This window comes from Juglans microcarpa x Juglans regia, chromosome 5S (genome assembly GCF_004785595.1).
Source record: "Juglans microcarpa x Juglans regia isolate MS1-56 chromosome 5S, Jm3101_v1.0, whole genome shotgun sequence".
NCBI lineage: Eukaryota > Viridiplantae > Streptophyta > Magnoliopsida > Fagales > Juglandaceae > Juglans > Juglans microcarpa x Juglans regia.
Window position 1 is genome coordinate 19,050,492 of NC_054603.1, and position 22,498 is coordinate 19,072,989.

The 22,498-nt window shown below is 37.9% G+C and overlaps 1 protein-coding gene across 1 annotated transcript; it reads right to left on the reverse strand.

Moving 5' to 3' along the window:
- Positions 1-5,056: 5,056 nt before the first annotated feature.
- LOC121267168 (transcription factor MYB23-like) lies at positions 5,057-6,960 on the reverse strand. Its single transcript, XM_041171030.1, has 3 exons — positions 6,825-6,960; positions 6,601-6,730; positions 5,057-5,561 (listed from the first exon to the last, which is right to left on the reverse strand). Exons 1-3 carry the CDS (start codon positions 6,958-6,960, stop codon positions 5,057-5,059), a joined length of 771 nt encoding a protein of 256 aa, XP_041026964.1.
- Positions 6,961-22,498: the final 15,538 nt, after the last annotated feature.

The window sequence follows — 22,498 nt, forward strand, 5'->3', positions numbered from 1 at the left end:
TTTCTGGGAAAATGTTTTACGGATATTTTGGGCCAAAATGGGATTTTGGCGTGTGTTGGAAAATTATTATTTTCGGAAAAAGTGATGTTTTGTGGAAAAATGCATATTTCATCATGTGCATGCATGTTAGTTGCATTTAATACATTTTATATTACGTTGTTATTTGAGGTCATACTTACCTGCGATACCATTTTGTGGTAACGCAGATTTTGATGCAGATGAGGAGGAGGAGGGCGAGCCTGAGGAGACGGCTCCGCCTGAGGAGTGATCTGGGATCACTCGTTTGATTATTTCAAAACTATTGTAAAATTATTTTATGGATGACTGTATAACTGCTATTTAAATTTTTATTGATGTTTGATTGTAAATAAATTCTGGTACTTAGTTGACTATCCGCTGCGTTATTTTATTTGTACACTGTTGCATGTACACACACTGGCACTTCGTTGGGATGTGTGACCGTGTTGTCACCATCCTGGCGTCTCGATCCCTGTGTATTTATATAAGGGGGATTGGGGGCGCCACATATAAAAACTTAGATTTTTGCACTTCTCGCACGAACATCTTATAAATCATCAACTGTCAGCACTCATGCAAGCAAACTCTATAAAAAACTTCATCACCCCTTGTGCATACACCATATAGTTTCGCCCAAGTCTATCTCCTAATAGTATTAAACATTAATTTAATTATTAGTAGTTCCTATGTTATATTATATTTTAAGTGTTAATTTTAATTTAAGTACAAAATATTTTGTTATAATTCCTAAGTTTTTTATATTTTAAGTATAATTTTTATATATCTTATTAGTCTTTTAAGTAAAATCTTGTAAGCAAAATCTTATTAGTCTATTCAAGCAGGATTTTGTTCGAACAAGATTCTGTTCAAACGAACATTATAGCATTCGAATGGGACAAGCCCAAATTCCAGATAGGAAACAGAGACAAAACGTTTGCCACAAAACACAATTTTCACAAACACAATCTCATAAGATGCGTATTGGTGTAGGATACATTTTAAATGGGATTGTTCAAACACGAATATACCAAAAATCTTAACATATAAATTAATTAAAAACAATAAATTATCACAAATCTAAAAATTAGAAATATTACCTCAAATTTAAGCAATCCAAACAAAATATGAATCCACAATACCTACATAAGCATAAAACACATTATGAGAACCATAAATCATATGCAATAAACTAACATTAATGAAACTATAAAAAAAAAAAAGCAAGAAAAAGAAGAAAAAAAATGAAGTAATACCTCTTAAAAACCTCTTCTCTCTCTCAAGAATCCATTCTCTCTCACTAAGTTTGTTCCTCTCTCTCCACAACACTCTCTCACACATACAAAATCTCTTGTCGTGCTTTGCCTCCAAAGAAATCCAACTTCACTGTGAAAATGAACTGGAGGTTGAGGTATTTGAATCTATGAAGTCTCATTCGAATTGGACATTTACAAATTCGAACACGAAAATTTCAAATAAACATCAAATATTCCATGATTTAATTCATGTTCGAACGTGTAATACTGTCATTCGAGCTAACAAGTCAGAATATTCATTGGCATATTCTTCAAATGTAGAGAAGATCAAATGGTATTTTCGTAACACAATTCCATTAGTGCATTCGAATGAGGAATTTTCACGTTCGAATAAACTAACATTTAGAGTATTTGGCGTTGAGTTTCCCTTCAAACACATTTCACGAGATAAATCCGTTCGAACGGGATGTTATTGGGTCCAAACTAATAATAGTATTATTATACTTATGAGTAATTTCCTATAATTTTAATAATCTATTGTATTAATTGATAATATATATTATACTTTTGGTCTAATAGTTAATATAATACTTATACCATATATACTAATTATTAATTTATAGTACTTATTAATATATAGTACTTATACAATAGTTAGTATTATATTATATTATAATACCATTATTTGTTTTATTTTTATACTTTTGTACTTTGTAATATTAGTATTATTATATATGACTATTAGTAATATAATTAGAAATATATTAGTATAATAATCGTTCGAAATGATATTTATTCGAATACAATGAAACAAATCACTCTAGTTCGTCCCTTATCTCCACTGTGAAAACCGCCACTCAACTGCCGTAGCAACCCTACATTTGAACTTCTAAGAGGTATGGGTCAAGTCTCCACATCTATTGTTTGGTTTTATGTTCGAATGGGTTGTGTTTGGGGGGGTAAGGATTTCGAATCTGAAATCCCCCATTTTGGTGTATTCCGTAGAACTAATATCAAAATAATCGGTAAAAATGATTGGACTTCACTCCTTAATCATTTCTATTGATTAAAACAAAAGATAACATCTAGATTGGATTTTTTCGTTCGGGATTGAGTCTACTCAGCCATGGCTATTTGGCGTGTTCCCATTTGAACGAACGCTAGTCCTCTCGAATGCTCAGTTGCTAAACATATTTATTTCGGTTTGAACAAAATAAATTTGTTCGAATGAACACAAATTGCCGGTTCGAACGAACAAAATAGTCCATTTGAATAGATTTTACTAGTTCAAACAAAATATGTTTCGTTCGAACTTATTATTTCAATTCAGTTCAATATAGTATATTTCTTCAACAATATAATCTAAATATTATGGTTAATTATATTCTTACTTTCCTTATGGTTAAACAGTATACTAATGGCATTTAGAGAAGAAAACATGCGAGAGATCAGCCCGATCAAAGTAGTGGAGCAGCTCGTGCTCAAGAGACGACACCTATACTTGTTGAGCGTGAGATCACTTTGTCTGACTTCTCCGATCTTTCATAGGAGGAACGGAGCATAAAGTCCATCTTCACCGAACAGGGACGGACACCAATTTGTCAGCAGTGGGGAGACTGCATATCCAAAGATGGTCGGTGAGTTTTACCATACCATGGGAGAGGATAATGTTGATGCTCTGTTCTACACCTTAGCGATCTCGGGAGTGAGTATTACTTTCTCTCCTCGCATTATTATTGAGTTCCTTGATATCTCGTGCGTGGGCGACACATATCCTACAATGACTACACCGGGACTAGCGGCTGCACCATCTGATTTCCACACACCAGCCACATCCTCAATGCTAGCGCCGAATGCTAGTTTGGATGGTAGTGAGGATGGGGATCTACCTGATGATGGTCTCACAGAAGATCTAGTCCATGAGCTAGTGTGGGACCCTTTGGCTCCTCAAAATGATTGGAGCAAGGTGATCTGACATGCAGATTGTATAGCATTTTCCAGAATGTTTAATTTGATTGTTGGCTATAACATCGATCCGAAAAAACATAAGACTGATTTCGAGATCGATCGAGCCAGATTTTTGTTGCGAATAGCAAAGGGGAACCTGATTGATCTGGCATTGTATTTCTTCCTCTACATTCAATCGGAGTTACGCTATTCCAGTGGAGGTAGTATACCATTTGCACTATTGATATCTAACATTCTACTCCGATCGGGGGTTACAGTGTCTGTGATTGAGCGGAGGTCGCCACAGATGGGCCCCTTAATAGGATCACATTAAGCAAGAACAATGGGCACTTGCGGAAGACTGCACCAGAACAACCTAGTGCCACACCATCAGATTCAGCTACTAGTAGTACTGCAGCTGTTGAGAGACAACCTCCTAGGGCTACTTTGAATCAGGTACGAGCTCTATTTATGGAGTTCGTTGAGCCCATCATGGAGAAGCTTAGGGATCTAGAAGGACGTATTACAATGTTACAAGAGGATGTTGATCTACTTAGCAAATAGATCATTTTACTTATTATTTTACTTTTCTATGTTGTATTGAACATTATATATTTGGAATGTAATTAATGTATGGTTTTTTATTTTCGTGTTTGCTATCTTATTTATCTTTTTCATTTTATTTGCCGTTCATGATAATATAAAAAATGATACTATCTTTAAATTTATGTTTATATAAATTTAACATAAAAGAAATCACTATAAAGTTTTGAAATTAATTACATAAAATTAATTAATGAATTTATAAATATTTTAACTCACCAAAAATCATAATATATAATATAGACACATTTTTATATTTTGAAAATGATAACAAATTAATGGAAAAATATTAATTACTTTAATGGAAAAAATATATGCACAAATTAATGATGATAAACAAATAAATTTAAGTTCGAACGGTTATTAACTTTCTTCAGGAAAACTAAATTAATTTCCCACCATTATTATTATTCGAAGAGATTATATACTATTCGAACATATATTAATTCCATGCTCAAATTTATTTTGTTCCGTTTGAACGGTTTTTCTTTTTTGAGACAATTTTGTTCGTCACAAAATATTTTGTTCGAAAGGATATTTATCCGTTCGAACAAATTTAGTAGTTCAGGCATTTTTAGAATTTCGTCTCCAAAAATAACTTTTGAAGATGAAATTTAATTCGTTCCTAACAAATTTCATCCCTAAAAGTCAAATCTCTTATAGTGAATGCTACCTCGCGAGGATCCTAATTGTCAAGGAGGCCTTAGCCAAGGGTTTACCCTCAGCATGCTCAAGTGCCCTAACCGGCCGGGAGGCCTCAGTCAAGGACGAACCCTGTGTGCATGGAGGGAATTAATCTCCTTAATTTTGTCGATGCGAGAAACCTTGTCGAGGAGGCCTCAATAGATAAGAATTTACACCATGTGGGACTGTCAATATGCCAATGTCCAAGGACCAGTCATACCCGAGGAAACAAGGGCGCCCAATGGCTATAAATTAGAAACAGGCCGCAATGGCGATGGTTTCAATGGCTATAAATAATTTGCACATCTCGAGCATGTCTATCCATGCTTTTTCCCCATTCGTTGTTTGTTAAAAAGTTGTTTTGTACTTGAGCGACGCTACTTACGAATTAAACACTAGTAATGATCCAAATGCATATTGCTTATTCACAAACTAAAATGCATCGAATGTATTTGAAGACAATAGATCACACGAGTTCCTCTAGCTCAAAACCTGTAGTCTTGAAAGATACGTCCAATCATGCACATCCCATGCATTTCTGCTTGCATTGATCAATCGATCCATAAATCGTAGCCAGTATCAGGGTAAACATATGGATACATGGGCTCTTCGAGCCACATCGCAGTAGTTGGAACCATAAATTCAGGGTCTGTTTCCAATATGCGCATGTCCTGAAACGAAAATGGCTGCTCCCATATACTTAAGACATTTTGATCAGATGTTTCAGATGCACTGAAATTCTCCTCTATATGTTGGACAATTTCAACGGCTGGATCAGTGCGTGAAGAAGAGATATCATTAATGGGCATTTGTATTGACATCGGTATACCTTTAGTGACATCCATGTTTGGCAAAATTGGGGCATCGCAAAGTAGGAGATCTTGAATCCCAGAAGAATCATTCTTGTTAACTTCAACCTCGGATGATTTCACCATTTCTGATAAAGTCATTGACGACGAAGTGTTGATCTTACTGGGCATTTTCAAGTGCGCGTGCCAGTAATTTTTTATTTCGTTGTCAGTTCTTCCAGGAAGCTTTGCAGCAATTGCAGACCATCTGAAATAAATTAACGACAATTAGGACATTACACTCGAGTACTGTACTTAGAAGATCATCCGAGTTTTACTTTATTCACTATTTGATGCTCTAAAATGATTCTAAAGTATCTTCAACATCTGGGTTTAACAGAAGTTTGAAAGCTTTTGCCTTTCATCTACCATGGAGAGAGAGAGAGAGAGAGAGAGAGAGAGAGAGAGCTCAGTCGCCTTTGCCCGTCATCATGGCATGCTTATAAAATCTTGCTTTTAACACTATCTGAAGACTGAAATCATATATACGAAAATAGAAGCGAAGTTGTAGCTAATATACAACCCTGGATTTTCTAAATAGTAGACCTCAAATCATGGCATCCTTAGGCCATCTCATAAAAGGATTATCATTTGTAAAATTAGAGCTATTTGGGATGGATTGCTTTTATGCCTAAAGTCAAAGATTCCTGCCATAGAGATTTGTGTCTGATTCTAATTTGTTGCGTATGGTTCGTGGTTTGTACACAGCTAATGTTCCATTTGATTTTGTTGAGCTTTGTATCCTGGTGTTTACTCCTACCCAAATAAGAGCGATGCATTAATGATCGATTATTCATATTTGTTAAAAAAACTCGTGGGTATTTTTAAGATCTAAAAATGTAATGAATTAATTATTGTTAACTTCGAAGTGATACTAAAAAAACCTTGCAGACTGATACGATCGAGTACTACGTTATGATGCAACTTATAACAGTGCGTACTAAACATCCGTCTGCTAAAACGTGCATATGAACGAGCTAGCATGCATGCATTTTAACTTTGAAGTACTGACCATGCATGAAAAACGAAAGAGAAATAATAGGTTTTTTCTTGTAGCATGCAAGTCCACTTGTTCCAAATATCCATTCATCTGAATCAATATCCCATCAAATAATTTGATTGAAAACGATATTTTTCACGTAAATATGAATTTTGCTTTATGGAATAGCAACGTATGTGCATTTAAAGAACATTTGTTTTCCGATCGCCGGTAAATCTTCTGTATAGAATTTGTTGTAAGTACTCACCGGTTTCCCAGCAGTTCATGCCATTTGAGTATAGTTTCGTCTTCTTCCTGGCTGAAGTTTCCTCGCTTAATGTCAGGCCTGAGGTAATTCATCCAACGGAGCCTGCAACTTTTCCCAGATCGTGCCAAACCTAAAAGAAAAGTAGAAATAAAAGCAAGAAAAATTAGGTGAATCAAAGTATATATAAACAGTACCATACCGCATGCACGAATGACAATTCCTACCGGCAGCTTCTGGCATCCGACACCAATTCCAAATGCCATATCGCTTAATATAAGCTTTCAACTTCTGGCCTTCTGCAGGACTCCAAACCCTTCTTCTCGCAGGCATCTGTTCACCATCCGAATTAGTCTTCACCATCTCTAGCTAGCTAGCTGTACGTGCGGATATAGCTCAATAGTTCGACTTGCAGAGACCTCAACCCTGTTAATAGTTGCGAATATTGCTTCGTACTACTGTCATAGAATTAAGTCAAACACGTTTTTAACTTTTCATGTGATAATGATTTCCATAGATAAAGAGAAATTAATTAATTAGCTCACTCGAGGTCCGGTCTGGGCTTCATCAACACGTCTTAGTTATACTTGTATAGTCAAATGCAATTCGATTTCCGACGTTGGATCAACAGGCCTTGATCAACACGTCTTAGATATGTTTTATTCCGTCAATCGAGCAAACGATATTATAAAGTCAAACGAATCATGGTTGCCATATATATTAATAAAATGGAATATTGAGTACTGGAATTAGGAGGATGCATGCATGGCACCAAAGTTTATTATGGGAATTTTCTTTAAAGAGAAATATATGTTTTAGGCACGTCTACGAACCGATGTAGCTTGATGTAATAGGTTAGATCGGAAAAATATTAATAATTTTATTGTAAAGTAGATATAACATATAATATTAAGTCAGGTCAATTTGTGGGTTTAGTTTTATAGAATTTCATTATAGCTATAACAGTTCTCTTCTTTGGAAAGATAGTGTCCCTTGAACTAAAAAATTAGTAAATATTTAGAACATTTTCAGGTATTAGAAATCATAAATGACAGTTGAATTAAACAATTCTCGATCTTCTAGAGACATGGCCTTAATTAATTAACTAGAAATACACACACACACACATATATTATTAAGAAGTACTCATCAATACCTTGAATTAAAATTGATCGTCCATGTTTGTGAAATTAGTCGATGATGAAAGATACCTCAGCAGGATAAGATGATCGTATGTACGATCGAATATATATATATATATGTGAATATAGAAGTAGAATTCAGAGTCAACAAGCTGTGATCAGAAAGAAAGGGATATATATGATCAGATTTCTCAGTTCGAGTTTATTATATTTCATAAGATTGTTTCAACCCTCTCAAAATTGGTAATCCAGTCAATTCATGCATGTGTAACCCATGATCATGTGTATGTGGACAATTCATGAAATATATATATATGCACTGATCCAAGAAAATCATGATATGATTTTAGTATTACAAATGAAAGGAAGGAAGATATTTTATAATAACATGAACACCAACTCCCTACAAATTGATCATTAAGTAAAGATTTCTGAGAAAGTAACATGCATGTTTTTCCAAGGAGTTAGCTAGGACAGATAGACAATGCCATATTTCAATTTTTTTTGGGAGGGGGGGGTCTATCATGGGTATTCTAGACTAAAAGCGTCCCATTCGGAATGTTAACTGTAATCTGATCAGAATTAAGAGGCTCGTTAAATTATACTTTAATGTCTAGTGGGAGATTATTATTCTGAATTCTATGTGGCGCCCCCAATCCCCCTTATATAAATACACAGGGATCGAGACGCCAGGATGGTGACAACACGGTCACACATCCCAACGAAGTGCCAGTGTGTGTACATGCAACAGTGTACAAATATAATAACGCAGCGGATAGTCAACTAAGTACCAGAATTTAAATACAAATATTTAACACAATTTATCTTTAAAAAATTATACAGTCATCCCAAATATAATACAAAAGGTAAATACAGTAATTGATAAAAACACATAACTCACTAAACAGGAGCAATCCCAGATCACTCCTCCACCGGAGCCAAGCTAAGGCTCGTCATCATCGTCTGCATCAAAATCTGCGATACCATAAAATGGTACCACAGGTAAGTATAAACCAAACAACTCTCGGGATAAAAATACATTAATGCAACCAACAATATAGCAAAATACATTTAGCCATAAAATATCATTTTTTCCCAGAAAAATGATTATTTCCAACACACGCCAAAAATCCCATTTTGGCCCAAAATAACCGTAAAACATTTTCACATAAAATGATTCACACAAACAATCCATTTGTCGGACACTGTAGGCGGGAATCGCAGGCGGGACTCTACCACCGTCCCTGCTTACCACCATCCCTACCGCGTGCACCGTAGGCGGGAATCACAGGCGGGACTCTACCACCATCCCTGCTTACCACCATCCCTAACGCGTGCACCGTAGGCGGGAATCACAGGCGGGACTCTACCACCATCCCTGCTTACCACCATCCCTACAGTTCCTTTACACACAATAAATACTTAACAGAGCACTGTAGGCGGGAATCACAGGCGGGACACAACCACCATCCCTGCTTACCACCATCCCTACAGTCTCTTTTCCTTTTACTCACATGAAAATCCAAATCCAATAAATACATGAACATGTATGCAATACACGAAAACCCAGTTTTCTTTACAAACATGATCATGCATGCAATATGCGATGTACGTGAACAAGTCATAACCAACAACCACAATTCACAATACAAACAAACACAACTCCGTCCACAATCCATCCGACCCCCGAAACTCCTCGGACTCAGTCCGGCAAAACAAACCAATTCACAGATAATATGTGTTAGTGCAAAAATATATTTAAATCACGAAAGTTCTTTAAGGAAAATACTTACAGTGCAATATAATAAATTCCGGAGGATCTCGAAGTTGCAAGCGGTGATTTCTGAGCAACACCACAGTGTAAAATACACTGTGGCCGTGGGTCACAGATACCCACTTTTCAACGAGGACAAACGAAGACCCAAGATTGATAGGGTAGGGCCTAGGGAGGTCGGTGAAGCCAATGGTGGTGGTGGTTTGCCGTGGGTGGCGGCGGAATGGGCGGTAGAAGACCAAAATGCCCAAATCGGAAATGTAGTTGGTGGAGCTTCACCGGTGACGGATCGGAGGTGGGGTTGGGTCCAATGGGTTGCCAAGAGGTCGGGGATGAAGTGGTAGGAAGATGGTGGCCAATGGTGGTGCGACGGCGGCGCAACGGCGGAAGGAGTGCCGCGGCTTCGAAGAGCTACTGGTGGTTAACGGCGGCACGGATGGAGGTGAGGTTGGTGGGGTGAGGTCGCCGGCGGCTGGGGAAGCTAATGGGCTGGGCGGTGAGGGCCACCGCCGGCTCACGGCGGCGCTGGCGTGAAGGTGGCCCGCGGCTTCGTGGGGAGCGTGTGGGCTACCGGCGGCGAGGTAGGGGCTGAGGTTTGGGAGGTGAGGTCGCCGGAGGGAGGGAGAGCTGGTCGGCTGGGCGGTGTCGCGCACGGCGGCGCGACGGCGGCGCTGGGAGGAGACGATGGAAACGGGCGGAGGAGAGGAGAGAGAGAGATCGCGCGGGAAGGAGAGGAAATAAGGAAGAAAAAGAAAAGAAAGAAAAGAAAAAGGAAGGAAAGAAAAAATGGAGGAAAAGAAATGAGGTCCAATCCTCATAACTTGGATCACAAAAATGATCCAACGGAGATGATTTTAAAACCACAAGTTAAATAAAATAATTTAAACGTAATGGTAAAGTCAAATTGAAATAATTAAATCCCACAGTAATTAATTTAAATATTAAAAGCAATTTAAATGCATAACAATAAATAAATATTTAGAAAGCACATAAAATTAATTTTCACCAAATTAAAATCATAGAAATAAACTTACTAAAAATCCAACCAATTTTAAAATAAGAGGATAAATTTTTGAACAATCAAAAATAATCCTTCAGTAAAAATACACTGAAATACGGGGTGTTACATCCTCCCCCCCTTAAAATAAAATTTCGTCCTTGAAATTTGTAGGGCCAACCATCACTCTAAAGCAGGATACCAAGTACAACCAGAACACTCTTAAGAAAATCACACAACCTCCAACACCCAACGGGCATGGATACAACTTGCATAACTTTCCAAAACCCAAGAATAAACCACACATGGCATCCATTACGAAAGGTAAGATTAGACCCATACCTGCCGTAACTCCAGCGTCCTGAGTCCCTGGAATCTCGTCGCCAGCACTACCATGAGTCACTGCATACACCCGAGCCTGAACTAGTTGCCTCTGATTAGTCCTACCACCGCGATGACCACCCTGATTTCCTTGGGTCCAATTAGGGCACTCACGAGCAAAGTGTCCTGTCTGACCACACTCAAAGCACTGGTTCCAACCCTGACGACACTCGCCCTCGTGGGCTCTATTACACCTACCACAAACTGGAGCTCGGCCCCCAATACGTATACCGGAAGCTGCCTGCGCTCTGGCCCCGATCCTTTGCACAAACTTCTGTGGCGACCCGGAGCTGCTCCCTTCACCATCAACGTTCAGTCGCTTCTTACTCGGAGGGGAATCTACCACAGCACCTCGCTCTCGCTCAGCAATTGAGGCCACATTGACCAACCTCTGAAAGTTCTGGATTTCCAAGCATGCGACCTGCCTGCGGATTTGAGGGCGCAACCCTTCTTGGAAACGTTCAGCCCGCATCTCTTCCGAAGCAATGAGGTGAGGAGCAAACCGCCCAAGCTCCATAAATTTCCTTGCATACTGCTCGATAGTCATGTCTCCTTGAACCAAATTATTGAAATCCCGAGCCAATTGCCGTCTCACCGAAACAGGAAAGAATCGATCATCAAATTCTTTCTTAAAACGCTGCCAAGACACAGCAGCCAAGGATCCCAACTCCATCTCTAAAAGTGACCGCTTGGTCTCCCACCAATTTGCCGCTTCACCTTGCAGCATATAGCTCCCATATAATACCCTCTGGGCCTCAGTGCATCCACAGACTTCAAACGTTCTTTCCAGATCTTGAATCCACCTTCTAGCCCGTAATGGATCCTCTTCACCAGAAAAAGCAGGGGTCCTATGCGCTAAGAAGCGCTCATAGGTGCACCCGGCCTGCATCGCCCTGAACTGCTCTCCTTGCTGTGGACGAAAATTCTGCTGAAGAAACTCCGTCATCCTATTCAACGCCCTCGCCATGGCATAATTTCCATCACCCCTCGGTAATTCATCCTCGGGCTCATTAGCTTGCCTTCTTGGTCGTACCATTTTCCTGCCATAGCGTAACCCTTAACCCCACTATCAGCTTAAAACAAACTAAAAAAATATAATTATAGTAAAATAAATTAAAATACAACCATATCACATAAAATAAAATAAAATAAAACCAACAAAATAAAATATCATAAGACAAAAGGAATAAAACAAATGAAATAGTACACAAGAAAATAATTGAAACAAGTAAAATTGCCTGCCATATAATAAAATAACTAAATAAAATAAAATAACAAAAATAAGATAAATAACAAACAATTAACGTACAATTAAAATAAATAAATTAAATTAAAATAATGTACTCCCAACAAAATAATTTCAAATCAAAATTTTAAAATTTTCTGGTACTACACCTATGGGACATGTAGTTTTACCCAGAGCCGAACTGCTCTGATACCACCTGTGGCGCCCCCAATCCCCCTTATATAAATACACAGGGATCGAGACGCCAGGATGGTGACAACACGGTCACACATCCCAACGAAGTGCCAGTGTGTGTACATGCAACAGTGTACAAATATAATAACGCAGCGGATAGTCAACTAAGTACCAGAATTTAAATACAAATATTTAACACAATTTATCTTTAAAAAATTATACAGTCATCCCAAATATAATACAAAAGGTAAATACAGTAATTGATAAAAACACATAACTCACTAAACAGGAGCAATCCCAGATCACTCCTCCACCGGAGCCAAGCTAAGGCTCGTCATCATCGTCTGCATCAAAATCTGCGATACCATAAAATGGTACCACAGGTAAGTATAAACCAAACAACTCTCGGGATAAAAATACATTAATGCAACCAACAATATAGCAAAATACATTTAGCCATAAAATATCATTTTTTCCCAGAAAAATGATTATTTCCAACACACGCCAAAAATCCCATTTTGGCCCAAAATAACCGTAAAACATTTTCACATAAAATGATTCACACGAACAATCCATTTGTCGGACACTGTAGGCGGGAATCGCAGGCGGGACTCTACCACCGTCCCTGCTTACCACCATCCCTACCGCGTGCACCGTAGGCGGGAATCACAGGCGGGACTCTACCACCATCCCTGCTTACCACCATCCCTAACGCGTGCACCGTAGGCGGGAATCACAGGCGGGACTCTACCACCATCCCTGCTTACCACCATCCCTACAGTTCCTTTACACACAATAAATACTTAACAGAGCACTGTAGGCGGGAATCACAGGCGGGACACAACCACCATCCCTGCTTACCACCATCCCTACAGTCTCTTTTCCTTTTACTCACATGAAAATCCAAATCCAATAAATACATGAACAGGTATGCAATACACGAAAACCCAGTTTTCTTTACAAACATGATCATGCATGCAATATGCGATGTACGTGAACAAGTCATAACCAACAACCACAATTCACAATACAAACAAACACAACTCCGTCCACAATCCATCCGACCCCCGAAACTCCTCGGACTCAGTCCGGCAAAACAAACCAATTCACAGATAATATGTGTTAGTGCAAAAATATATTTAAATCACGAAAGTTCTTTAAGGAAAATACTTACAGTGCAATATAATAATTTCCGGAAGATCTCGAAGTTGCAAGCGGTGATTTCTGAGCAACACCACAGTGTAAAATACACTGTGGCCGTGGGTCACAGATACCCACTTTTCAACGAGGACAAACGAAGACCCAAGATTGATAGGGTAGGGCCTAGGGAGGTCGGTGAAGCCAATGGTGGTGGTGGTTTGCCGTGGGTGGCGGCGGAATGGGCGGTAGAAGACCAAAATGCCCAAATCGGAAATGTAGTTGGTGGAGCTTCACCGGTGACGGATCGGAGGTGGGGTTGGGTCCAATGGGTTGCCAAGAGGTCGGGGATGAAGTGGTAGGAAGATGGTGGCCAATGGTGGTGCGACGGCGGCGCAACGGCGGAAGGAGTGCCGCGGCTTCGAAGAGCTACTGGTGGTTAACGGCGGCACGGATGGAGGTGAGGTTGGTGGGGTGAGGTCGCCGGCGGCTGGGGAAGCTAATGGGCTGGGCGGTGAGGGCCACCGCCGGCTCACGGCGGCGCTGGCGTGAAGGTGGCCCGCGGCTTCGTGGGGAGCGTGTGGGCTACCGGCGGCGAGGTAGGGGCTGAGGTTTGGGAGGTGAGGTCGCCGGAGGGAGGGGGAGCTGGTCGGCTGGGCGGTGTCGCGCACGGCGGCGCGACGGCGGCGCTGGGAGGAGACGATGGAAACGGGCGGAGGAGAGGAGAGAGAGAGATCGCGCGGGAAGGAGAGGAAATAAGGAAGAAAAAGAAAAGAAAGAAAAGAAAAAGGAAGGAAAGAAAAAATGGAAGAAAAGAAATGAGGTCCAATCCTCATAACTTGGATCACAAAAATGATCCAACGGAGATGATTTTAAAACCACAAGTTAAATAAAATAATTTAAACGTAATGGTAAAGTCAAATTGAAATAATTAAATCCCACAGTAATTAATTTAAATATTAAAAGCAATTTAAATGCATAACAATAAATAAATATTTAGAAAGCACATAAAATTAATTTTCACCAAATTAAAATCATAGAAATAAACTTACTAAAAATCCAACCAATTTTAAAATAAGAGGATAAATTTTTGAACAATCAAAAATAATCCTTCAGTAAAAATACACTGAAATACGGGGTGTTACATTCTAGACGTTTCAGTAGAAGGTGATGAGAGGTTTGGAAAGAAATGAAGCGGTAGACGACAAGGAGAGGCGCATATCGATATTCACATGTTCATAAACAATCTAAATCAATATCTTAATTTTGTTTCATAAAATATGCTATATATAACATGAACACCCAACTAGTCAAAAGTCACCCCATCATCGGTCCTACCATATATGTGCATAAGATATAATAATGTGAGTGTATATATATATATATATATATATATAAATATTTGTTACATGATCTTTTGCTTTCTGCATTAATCAACTCATGATCCCCTCATGCCTCCGTTTCATACTTCCAATTCAAAGGAAGTACTAGTACTATAAAATGATATTGGTACACGTAGTTTTAGTCAAATTAATATATATATATATATATATATAATATAGTGGCCGGTGTTTTTCTTATTTTCTGCATTTGTCTTTCTAGTCTTAATTTCTTTGGTCTAAAACTCCAATTAACATATCTTGATTTCTTTGTCTATGCTGCATTTCTCTTTCCTCAGCTCGTACGTATATATAGATAAGAGATCATCCATACATCACCAGGTTTTCATATGCATACGTAGCGCAATAATTTGTAAATTTAGGACCAACTTAATTAAATGAATCTCCTGCTTTTTATCATCTTCTTTTTCTTCAAATAGTATAATAACCTTAAATATTGTTTTTATGTTTGGCATAAAACGTTTTTAGACGATAATATGATCTAATTCTAGGAAAATTACAGATTTTCCATTAATATTGAGTGACACCATATATAATAAAATAAAGAATAAAAAGAAAGAAAGTGATCACAATATATGTAACACCCTGCCTAATTAACTATTAAGATTAATCTTTAAACGTCCTTAGATTAAGCTTATGATTTTGGACTTTAATATTTTTATTATTATTTTATTATTACTATTATTATTATATTATTTTGTTGATTATTTTATTTATTTACTTCAATGTTAATAGTTTAGGCCATGACACTTAGTGTCATTAATTATTAAGCATGAATATTTAGAGAAACAAGCTCATTAGTAATTCTATTAAGGCCTTTAGAACCTTCAGATATTCATGGGCCAAGAGTCTTAAACCAAGCTACTTAAGCAGTGTTTGGTTACAAGACTTAGTAGAGCTTAGTCTAATGTTAAATTGAGTCTAACATCCAAACACCCAACTCTCACACTATTAAAATCATCTCAACTCAAAACCTCATTACACATGCATGGGACCCACAACCTTTTTCAACTTAACACATATTTATATGTGGGACCCACAACCTTTCTTAACTTCTCATAAAATGTACTAAACTCATCTTAACATCCAAGCACACTTTAAACTCAATTTAGATGAGCCTCACATAACTCTCTCCACTACTCAGCTCATTAATATTCATAAAAACTTAAGCTCAGCTCAACATCCAAACGTAGTTTTAGGAATTCAAGACTTGGTAGGATAGCCTTGGCCCTAGTATAAGGAAGGCATAAGGCCTTTGGGCCAAGCTTGGTATCCTTTTGACTCATGGCCCAATTAGGTCAAGGTAAGTCCTTGCAAGCATCATCTTTTTGGAAACAGGACTCTCATTCACTCAAACCAAAAAGCCCATGAACCATTAAACCCACACTCATGCCCCTTTGAAGCCGTCAAGGCCCAAAGTCTTGTTTTGCTTCTATTTCACTCTTCAATCTGAAATCCCGCTGCACCATACACTACAACAGTTTGTGTCTTTTGGAATGAATGTTTTCGTCCCAAAAAGATATTGTTTTGTCCCAAAGCACATTTCAGGACAAAAAAAAAAAAAAGTGTCACAAAATCATCCCAATATCACTGTCTCGAAATATTTTTTGGGACAAAAATCCGATTTTCATCCCATAGAAAGTTTTTTGGGACGAAAATGGAGGAAACTGTTCGAATGGCGTTCGAAAGATTTTTTTTTTTTTTGATGACTTTATTTCATCTTAGATTAGCGGTCGAACGATAAAATTCTACCGTTCAAATGAAGGCGGGTAGATTTTTGGTTCGAACGAGTGTATGTTCAAACGTCTCGGTTTCAATTTGAACGTCAAGCATTGCTCAAACGTTAATCGTTGATAGTTCAGACGTATGTATTTTATCGTTCGAACATCAATTTTGCATGGGAAAATTTTAATATTCAATGAGAACGCTTAGCATAATCTTCTAACGGTTATGAAACGTTTGAATGTATTGATTATACCGTTTGAATGGTTGGCCATTAATTGGTGTTCAAACATATCATAATCATTCGAACATTATAATATATTTTTCAACCCATTAATAGAAATCATAAATCACACAAATAACATCTTAAAATACATTAGTACACATGTTCACCAAACATAACTAGTAGTCTCATAAATGCAAACAAAATAAATAAAACTGTCACAAACTGTTATCATCATACAAAAGATTATAGTTCAAAATATGAACTATAATTTAAATTAGTTGCTTGGAGGCCTGGGTTGTTGAATAAGCATCTACATTTGGAGTTGCATTTCTCTCCTGAACTCCGCTTGTTGCTCTTCTTGTTGTTTCATTCATATCTCCAAGTCAGCTTGTTGGGCCACTGACTCATGCTGGTTTGTTCTCAATTTCTCGATCTTTGACCTCACTTCCCTCTAATGCTCTAGAAGTGTTGGCATCTCTGGATAATGAACACGAGTTAGAAGGCTTGACGCAATGACCCAAACCCCCCAAATAGCTTGAACATGGACCCAAAACCTTCGTAAAATATTTCACATCACTTGTTGTGGAATTTTGACCTGTTGAATATTCAGCACAAAGAGCAACCATTTTTTCCTCCACATAAGAGAAATAATTAATATTGTCACAATTATATAAACAAGTTTAATTAAAACAGATAATAATACTTACAAAATTTTCACGGGTAACGAGATGAGTCCATTCTTCATTCCAATCAGTATGTGATGCAATATATAATTTTGTCATATTGTAATTACTATTTAAGTCTTGTTGCAAGATAAATATTTTATAGATATAAGGTCATTAGAATACAAAAAACAATAGACTTTAGTAAAAAAATAAACTTACCAACTTCTTAGAGAGGCGATGGAAAGATGTTAAGCCTGCATGGTGATGAATCTTCAAATTCAATCTATTTGTTTTGTTTATAGAACTTCGCTCCTACATAAAAATTATAAATATTAGCAAGAGAAATTATAAACCATGACATGTAAAGCAAGTTATTTATTTACTTTAAATGCAAGATCCTCAAACATATCACTTAGTTTCTCCCAATCTAAAGGTCGGACATCCTAAAAAGGATTTTGACGTGCATCGTCTTTGTTCTCAAACTTATTGTGATGCTCATGACATCTGACCTTATATTTCTAGAATGTATTACACATAATCTCATCAAAAGTCTTGCGCTCCCCCCTCCAACAAAAATTTAATTCAAAGTCATTCTTGAAAAAATAAGACTCACGAACAAACTAATTGCACATTCTATATTTTGCACAGACATTAAATAATTTGATATAAAATGAATTAAATAATTATCAAACAACGCTTCCTAATAAACTCATTGACATCTTGGGGAACTTTATGCCAAGAAGTCGTAGCCAAAGGTGTATAAGTCCATGTAAGAGTACCTACATGAGAAGCAAGCCAGGCCACTGGTTCTCCCTCACCTCCGGTATGATTGTCAAGAATGTGAACCTTAATCGTACCAACTTTACGGTATTTTTCTAATGTCACGCATCTAGTAGTACCTCATCCTTAACGAGATTGTAGGTTTAGCTCTAAAAAAACATATGGCAATATACACATAAAAGGAATTATAGTTAGAATTCAATATGCTTATGTATCATTTATTTTAATTATAACAATATTATACTAATTTTTTATCTTGATCTAGAGAGTTACCCTCCAGTGGTGAGTCAATCGGAGAGCTAGGCATCGGTGGTGATGGGATGGGAACCGCCTTCCTTTTAGGAGGCATGATTTCAAGATATTGATACATGCATCACATAAACAATTCGTCACAAAAGCGTCATGTGAATACAAAACAAATCAATCATCCTGATCAGTTTCAGTGGACCACTCGCCCTCTTCATCTGTAGATACTTAAGATGAATCCACATTTTTCCCAACTGTCGCATCAACAATTTCAGCCTCAATATCTCCCATATGCAAAGGGATCATCTCATATTGGCTCAAATCTACAAATAAGTTGAAGACAGGCTGACTCTCTTTGTATGCTTCTTGGGCAAAGGAATCATCTTCCTCCTCGTTTTGTCCCTCAGCCTCAGGGATAATATTATATATATTTCTTAGAGAAAACTTTTGTACTACAACCCATTGATTTCCTAAACTCGGGATAATCAAAGTAGAATACTTGAGATGCTTGGAAAGTCAAAACAAAATGATCATCTTCATACCATTTTTTCGATGTATCAATACTCAGAAAATACTCATCATCGCGCACTCCCCTTCTTGAATTGCTTAAATCCCACCAATCACATTTAAACAAATATACCACAAGCTCCCCCAAATATTTCAAACCAATTATATTCACAATAATCCCATAAAAATCTGAAAGCTCAATGCATCATACCATGGGTTTCCTCAAGCCTATGTCATACCTTAAGTACCTAAATTAAGTTTTAAAATTTTGTTAAAATCATTAATCAACTTACCTATAATTAGTGATCTTTAAACCATGTTTTAGAGCTTAATTTTCTTTCCTAATCTTTTTAGCCTTTTTGATTTGAAATTGTCTTGTTTCATTATTCAATTACATCATTCTTAGGTCATATTAGGACCCTAGAAAAACCTCCACACATGTCACTAGAAGAAATGACATATCAAACCCCAAACTATACAATTTGGCACACGTGTGCCCTTTGTGTGCATTGGATTGTTTTACCCTTAAGCCCAATATTTTTGTGCCTTTTCTAAAGGGCACTATGGTCTTTAAACACCTCACATGACCCCGTTAAACCCAAACCAAACTTTGGACGAAATTTGGTTTCAAAAACCAAACCGAAACCCCAAACTAGTTGCACCTAGAAGACTAGTTGAGTAGGAACCGAATTGGTTGAGTTTCAACCACCCTTCTGCCCATGGTTGAGCCACCACCCCACGTCACCTCCAGCACCACCCAATCCCCAAGAGCTCTTCATGGTCATCATGAGCCTTGACCAGTTTTTCTACCCAAGCCACTTCACTCGGCAGCTAGCCTCCCTTGCATCATCTTCTTTGAGCTGCACCTCCATGATCACATGGTAGCCAACCCTCCAACTTCTCCCACTTGAAAAAGTCTTCAAGAAGTGACCTTATACCTACACAAATCAGCCTTGAAGAAGAGTCAAGAATATGAGTCAAGGCTATGATAAATTATGTCTTAGGAAAACCATCTTGAACCCGTTAGCCCCATGGATGGTTTTTCTTCTTTTCCCTCTACACCACAACTTGACCAGCACCCTTAGGAGAAATGTAACATCTAAAGTGATGAAGTTATTGTGGTTTTATGGGACTATTCACTATGCACAAGTCACATAAGATGATGAAGTGTTAGCTGAAAAAATCAGCCCCTTACACCATCACCCATCTCATCCAATCCCCATGGACTTTGGCCAACATCTCCACCCCCTTGGCCACCTATAAAAGGCTCCTCCACCCTCTTATTTCCTCCACACCACATCTCCAACTCCCCCTTGAGCATAAAGAGCCATCTTTCCCTTTAGTTTTGAGAGAAACCAAAAGGTGTGTGAGCTTGAGTGTTCTTGAAGTTGTTGTGCTAGGAGCTTGAGTGGGCTAAAAAATTGGTAATTATTCTTATCCTAGATCTTATTTTACATGTCAAGTTTTGATTTTAAGTGTTGGAGTGATTTTTGGATGAATTTAGAAAATGTTACCATGCTTGATTCAAAACCGGGTTCATTAAGAATAGTTTAAGTGTTTAAATTGTTTTAAGTAGAAATTTTAGCTATGGCATGTCTTACCATATTTTCATATGATTTGTTAATGACTTAGAATGATCATGGAAGGTTTGATTTTTTTTATTTTTATTAGAAGCATGCCATGATAGATTTTAAATTCTATCTTGTGTTGATCATCAAAACATGCATCGATTTTAAGCAAGTTTGTGATTAAGGTATGAAGTTTAATTATTCCACCTAGGCTTGATGATTAAGCATTTAGAAACCTTCTAATTGGGATAAGAATGAAAATACATGTTTTGGGTGAATTTTGAAAGCATGCCTTTGTGATTTACACTAGGAACATCAAGCTTAATTAATGAAGGATTAAGGTTTTTAGCATTGATTAAGTGTTGGGATGAACTTGTTTACCAAAGAATTGGCCTTTATCATATCATTAATGACTATAGTGATTGATTGTGATTAAAGAAAATTGCTTAAGCATGTAGTCATAAGGATCAATAGTTGAAAACAAGCTAAGGTATCAACCAGAGTGCATGCCACATGTTGGGATTGTTTAAGCTATCTCCACTTTGAATTTTATAATTCTAAGAGTATGGGTAGTTTTAAAATATCACAAATATGAAATCTATGAAGTTTGGTTAAATTTGATATTTGTTTGCAAATAGTGAAAATTTAGAGCCTTTGTGGCGCCCCCAATCCCCCTTATATAAATACACAGGGATCGAGACGCCAGGATGGTGACAACACGGTCACACATCCCAACGAAGTGCCAGTGTGTGTACATACAACAGTGTTCAAATAAAATAACGCAGCGGATAGTCAACTATCAGTAAAGATTTAAATAGCAGTTATACAGTCATCCATAAAATAATTTACAATAGTTTTAGATATACAAACGAGTGATCCCAGATCACTCCTCAGGCGGAGCCGTCTCCTCAGGCTCGCCCTCCTCCTCCTCATCAGCATCAAAATCTGCGTTACCACAAAATGGTCTCGCAGGTAAGTATAACCCAAACAACAACGTAATATAAAATGCATTAAATGCAACTAACATGCATGCACATGAAAACATGCATTTTTCCACAAAACATCATTTTCCCCGAAAATGATAAATTTCCAACACACACCAAAATCCCATTTTGGTCCAAATTATCCGTAAAACATTTTCCCAGAAAATGATTTACCCAAAAATCAACTTGCACTATTTTCCCAGAAAATAGTGCATTAATTCCGAATGCACCATGCATTATTTTCATATGCACCATGGTCTCCCCTATGGACCATCCGCACGTCCTGGCTTCGCAGCGGTGCTCAGTTCCGCGCCCAGCGCGTACATGGCCAAGCACCCACACTACGCAACGAGCGATGCCCAGTTCCGCGCCCAGCGCGTACGTGGCCAGACATCCTCTAGTCCCCGCCAGCAGAAGGACCACGGAGTCGGCACGAGACCATCTCGTCCGATCCCATTGTCGCCCGGCGACAATCCAGGGGACGTTACTCAGTATATTCCGCTCCCGAGTAACCAGAGGAGCTCCACCGAGTTAATGCCCCATCTCGGCTTGGGGTCGTGATACACACGCACCAAAAATATTATCACATAAAATCATAGCTTTTCAAATCACATGAATATGAATGCAATACACGAAAACCCAGTTTTCTTTTACAAACATGATCATGCATGAAATAATGAAATGCACATGTACCAACACAATGTCTAACATCCATCAATGAACAATACCAACAAATCCAACCAACCCATCAACAACCAATATCCAATTCAACCAAATCAACCAAACAACTCCAATCACAAATCCATCCGACCCCCGAACTCCTCGGACTCAGTCCGGCATGCCAAAAACACAGTGAAATGGGTTAGTGCAAAAATACATTTAAATTACGAAAGTTCTTTGGAGAAATACTTACAGTGCAATATAATAATTTTTCGAGGATCACGAAGTTGAAA

Bases quoted from the DNA above. Each gene is read 5' to 3' on its own strand.
- LOC121267168 (XM_041171030.1), bottom strand. From the start codon at position 6,960: ATGGTGAAGACTAATTCGGATGGTGAACAGATGCCTGCGAGAAGAAGG. The intron at 6,731-6,824 runs GTAGGAATTGTC...CTTTTCTTTTAG, and splicing joins TCGGATGCCAGAAGCTGCCG to GTTTGGCACGATCTGGGAAA. The intron at 5,562-6,600 runs GTGAGTACTTAC...AATTTATTTCAG, and splicing joins CATGAACTGCTGGGAAACCG to ATGGTCTGCAATTGCTGCAA.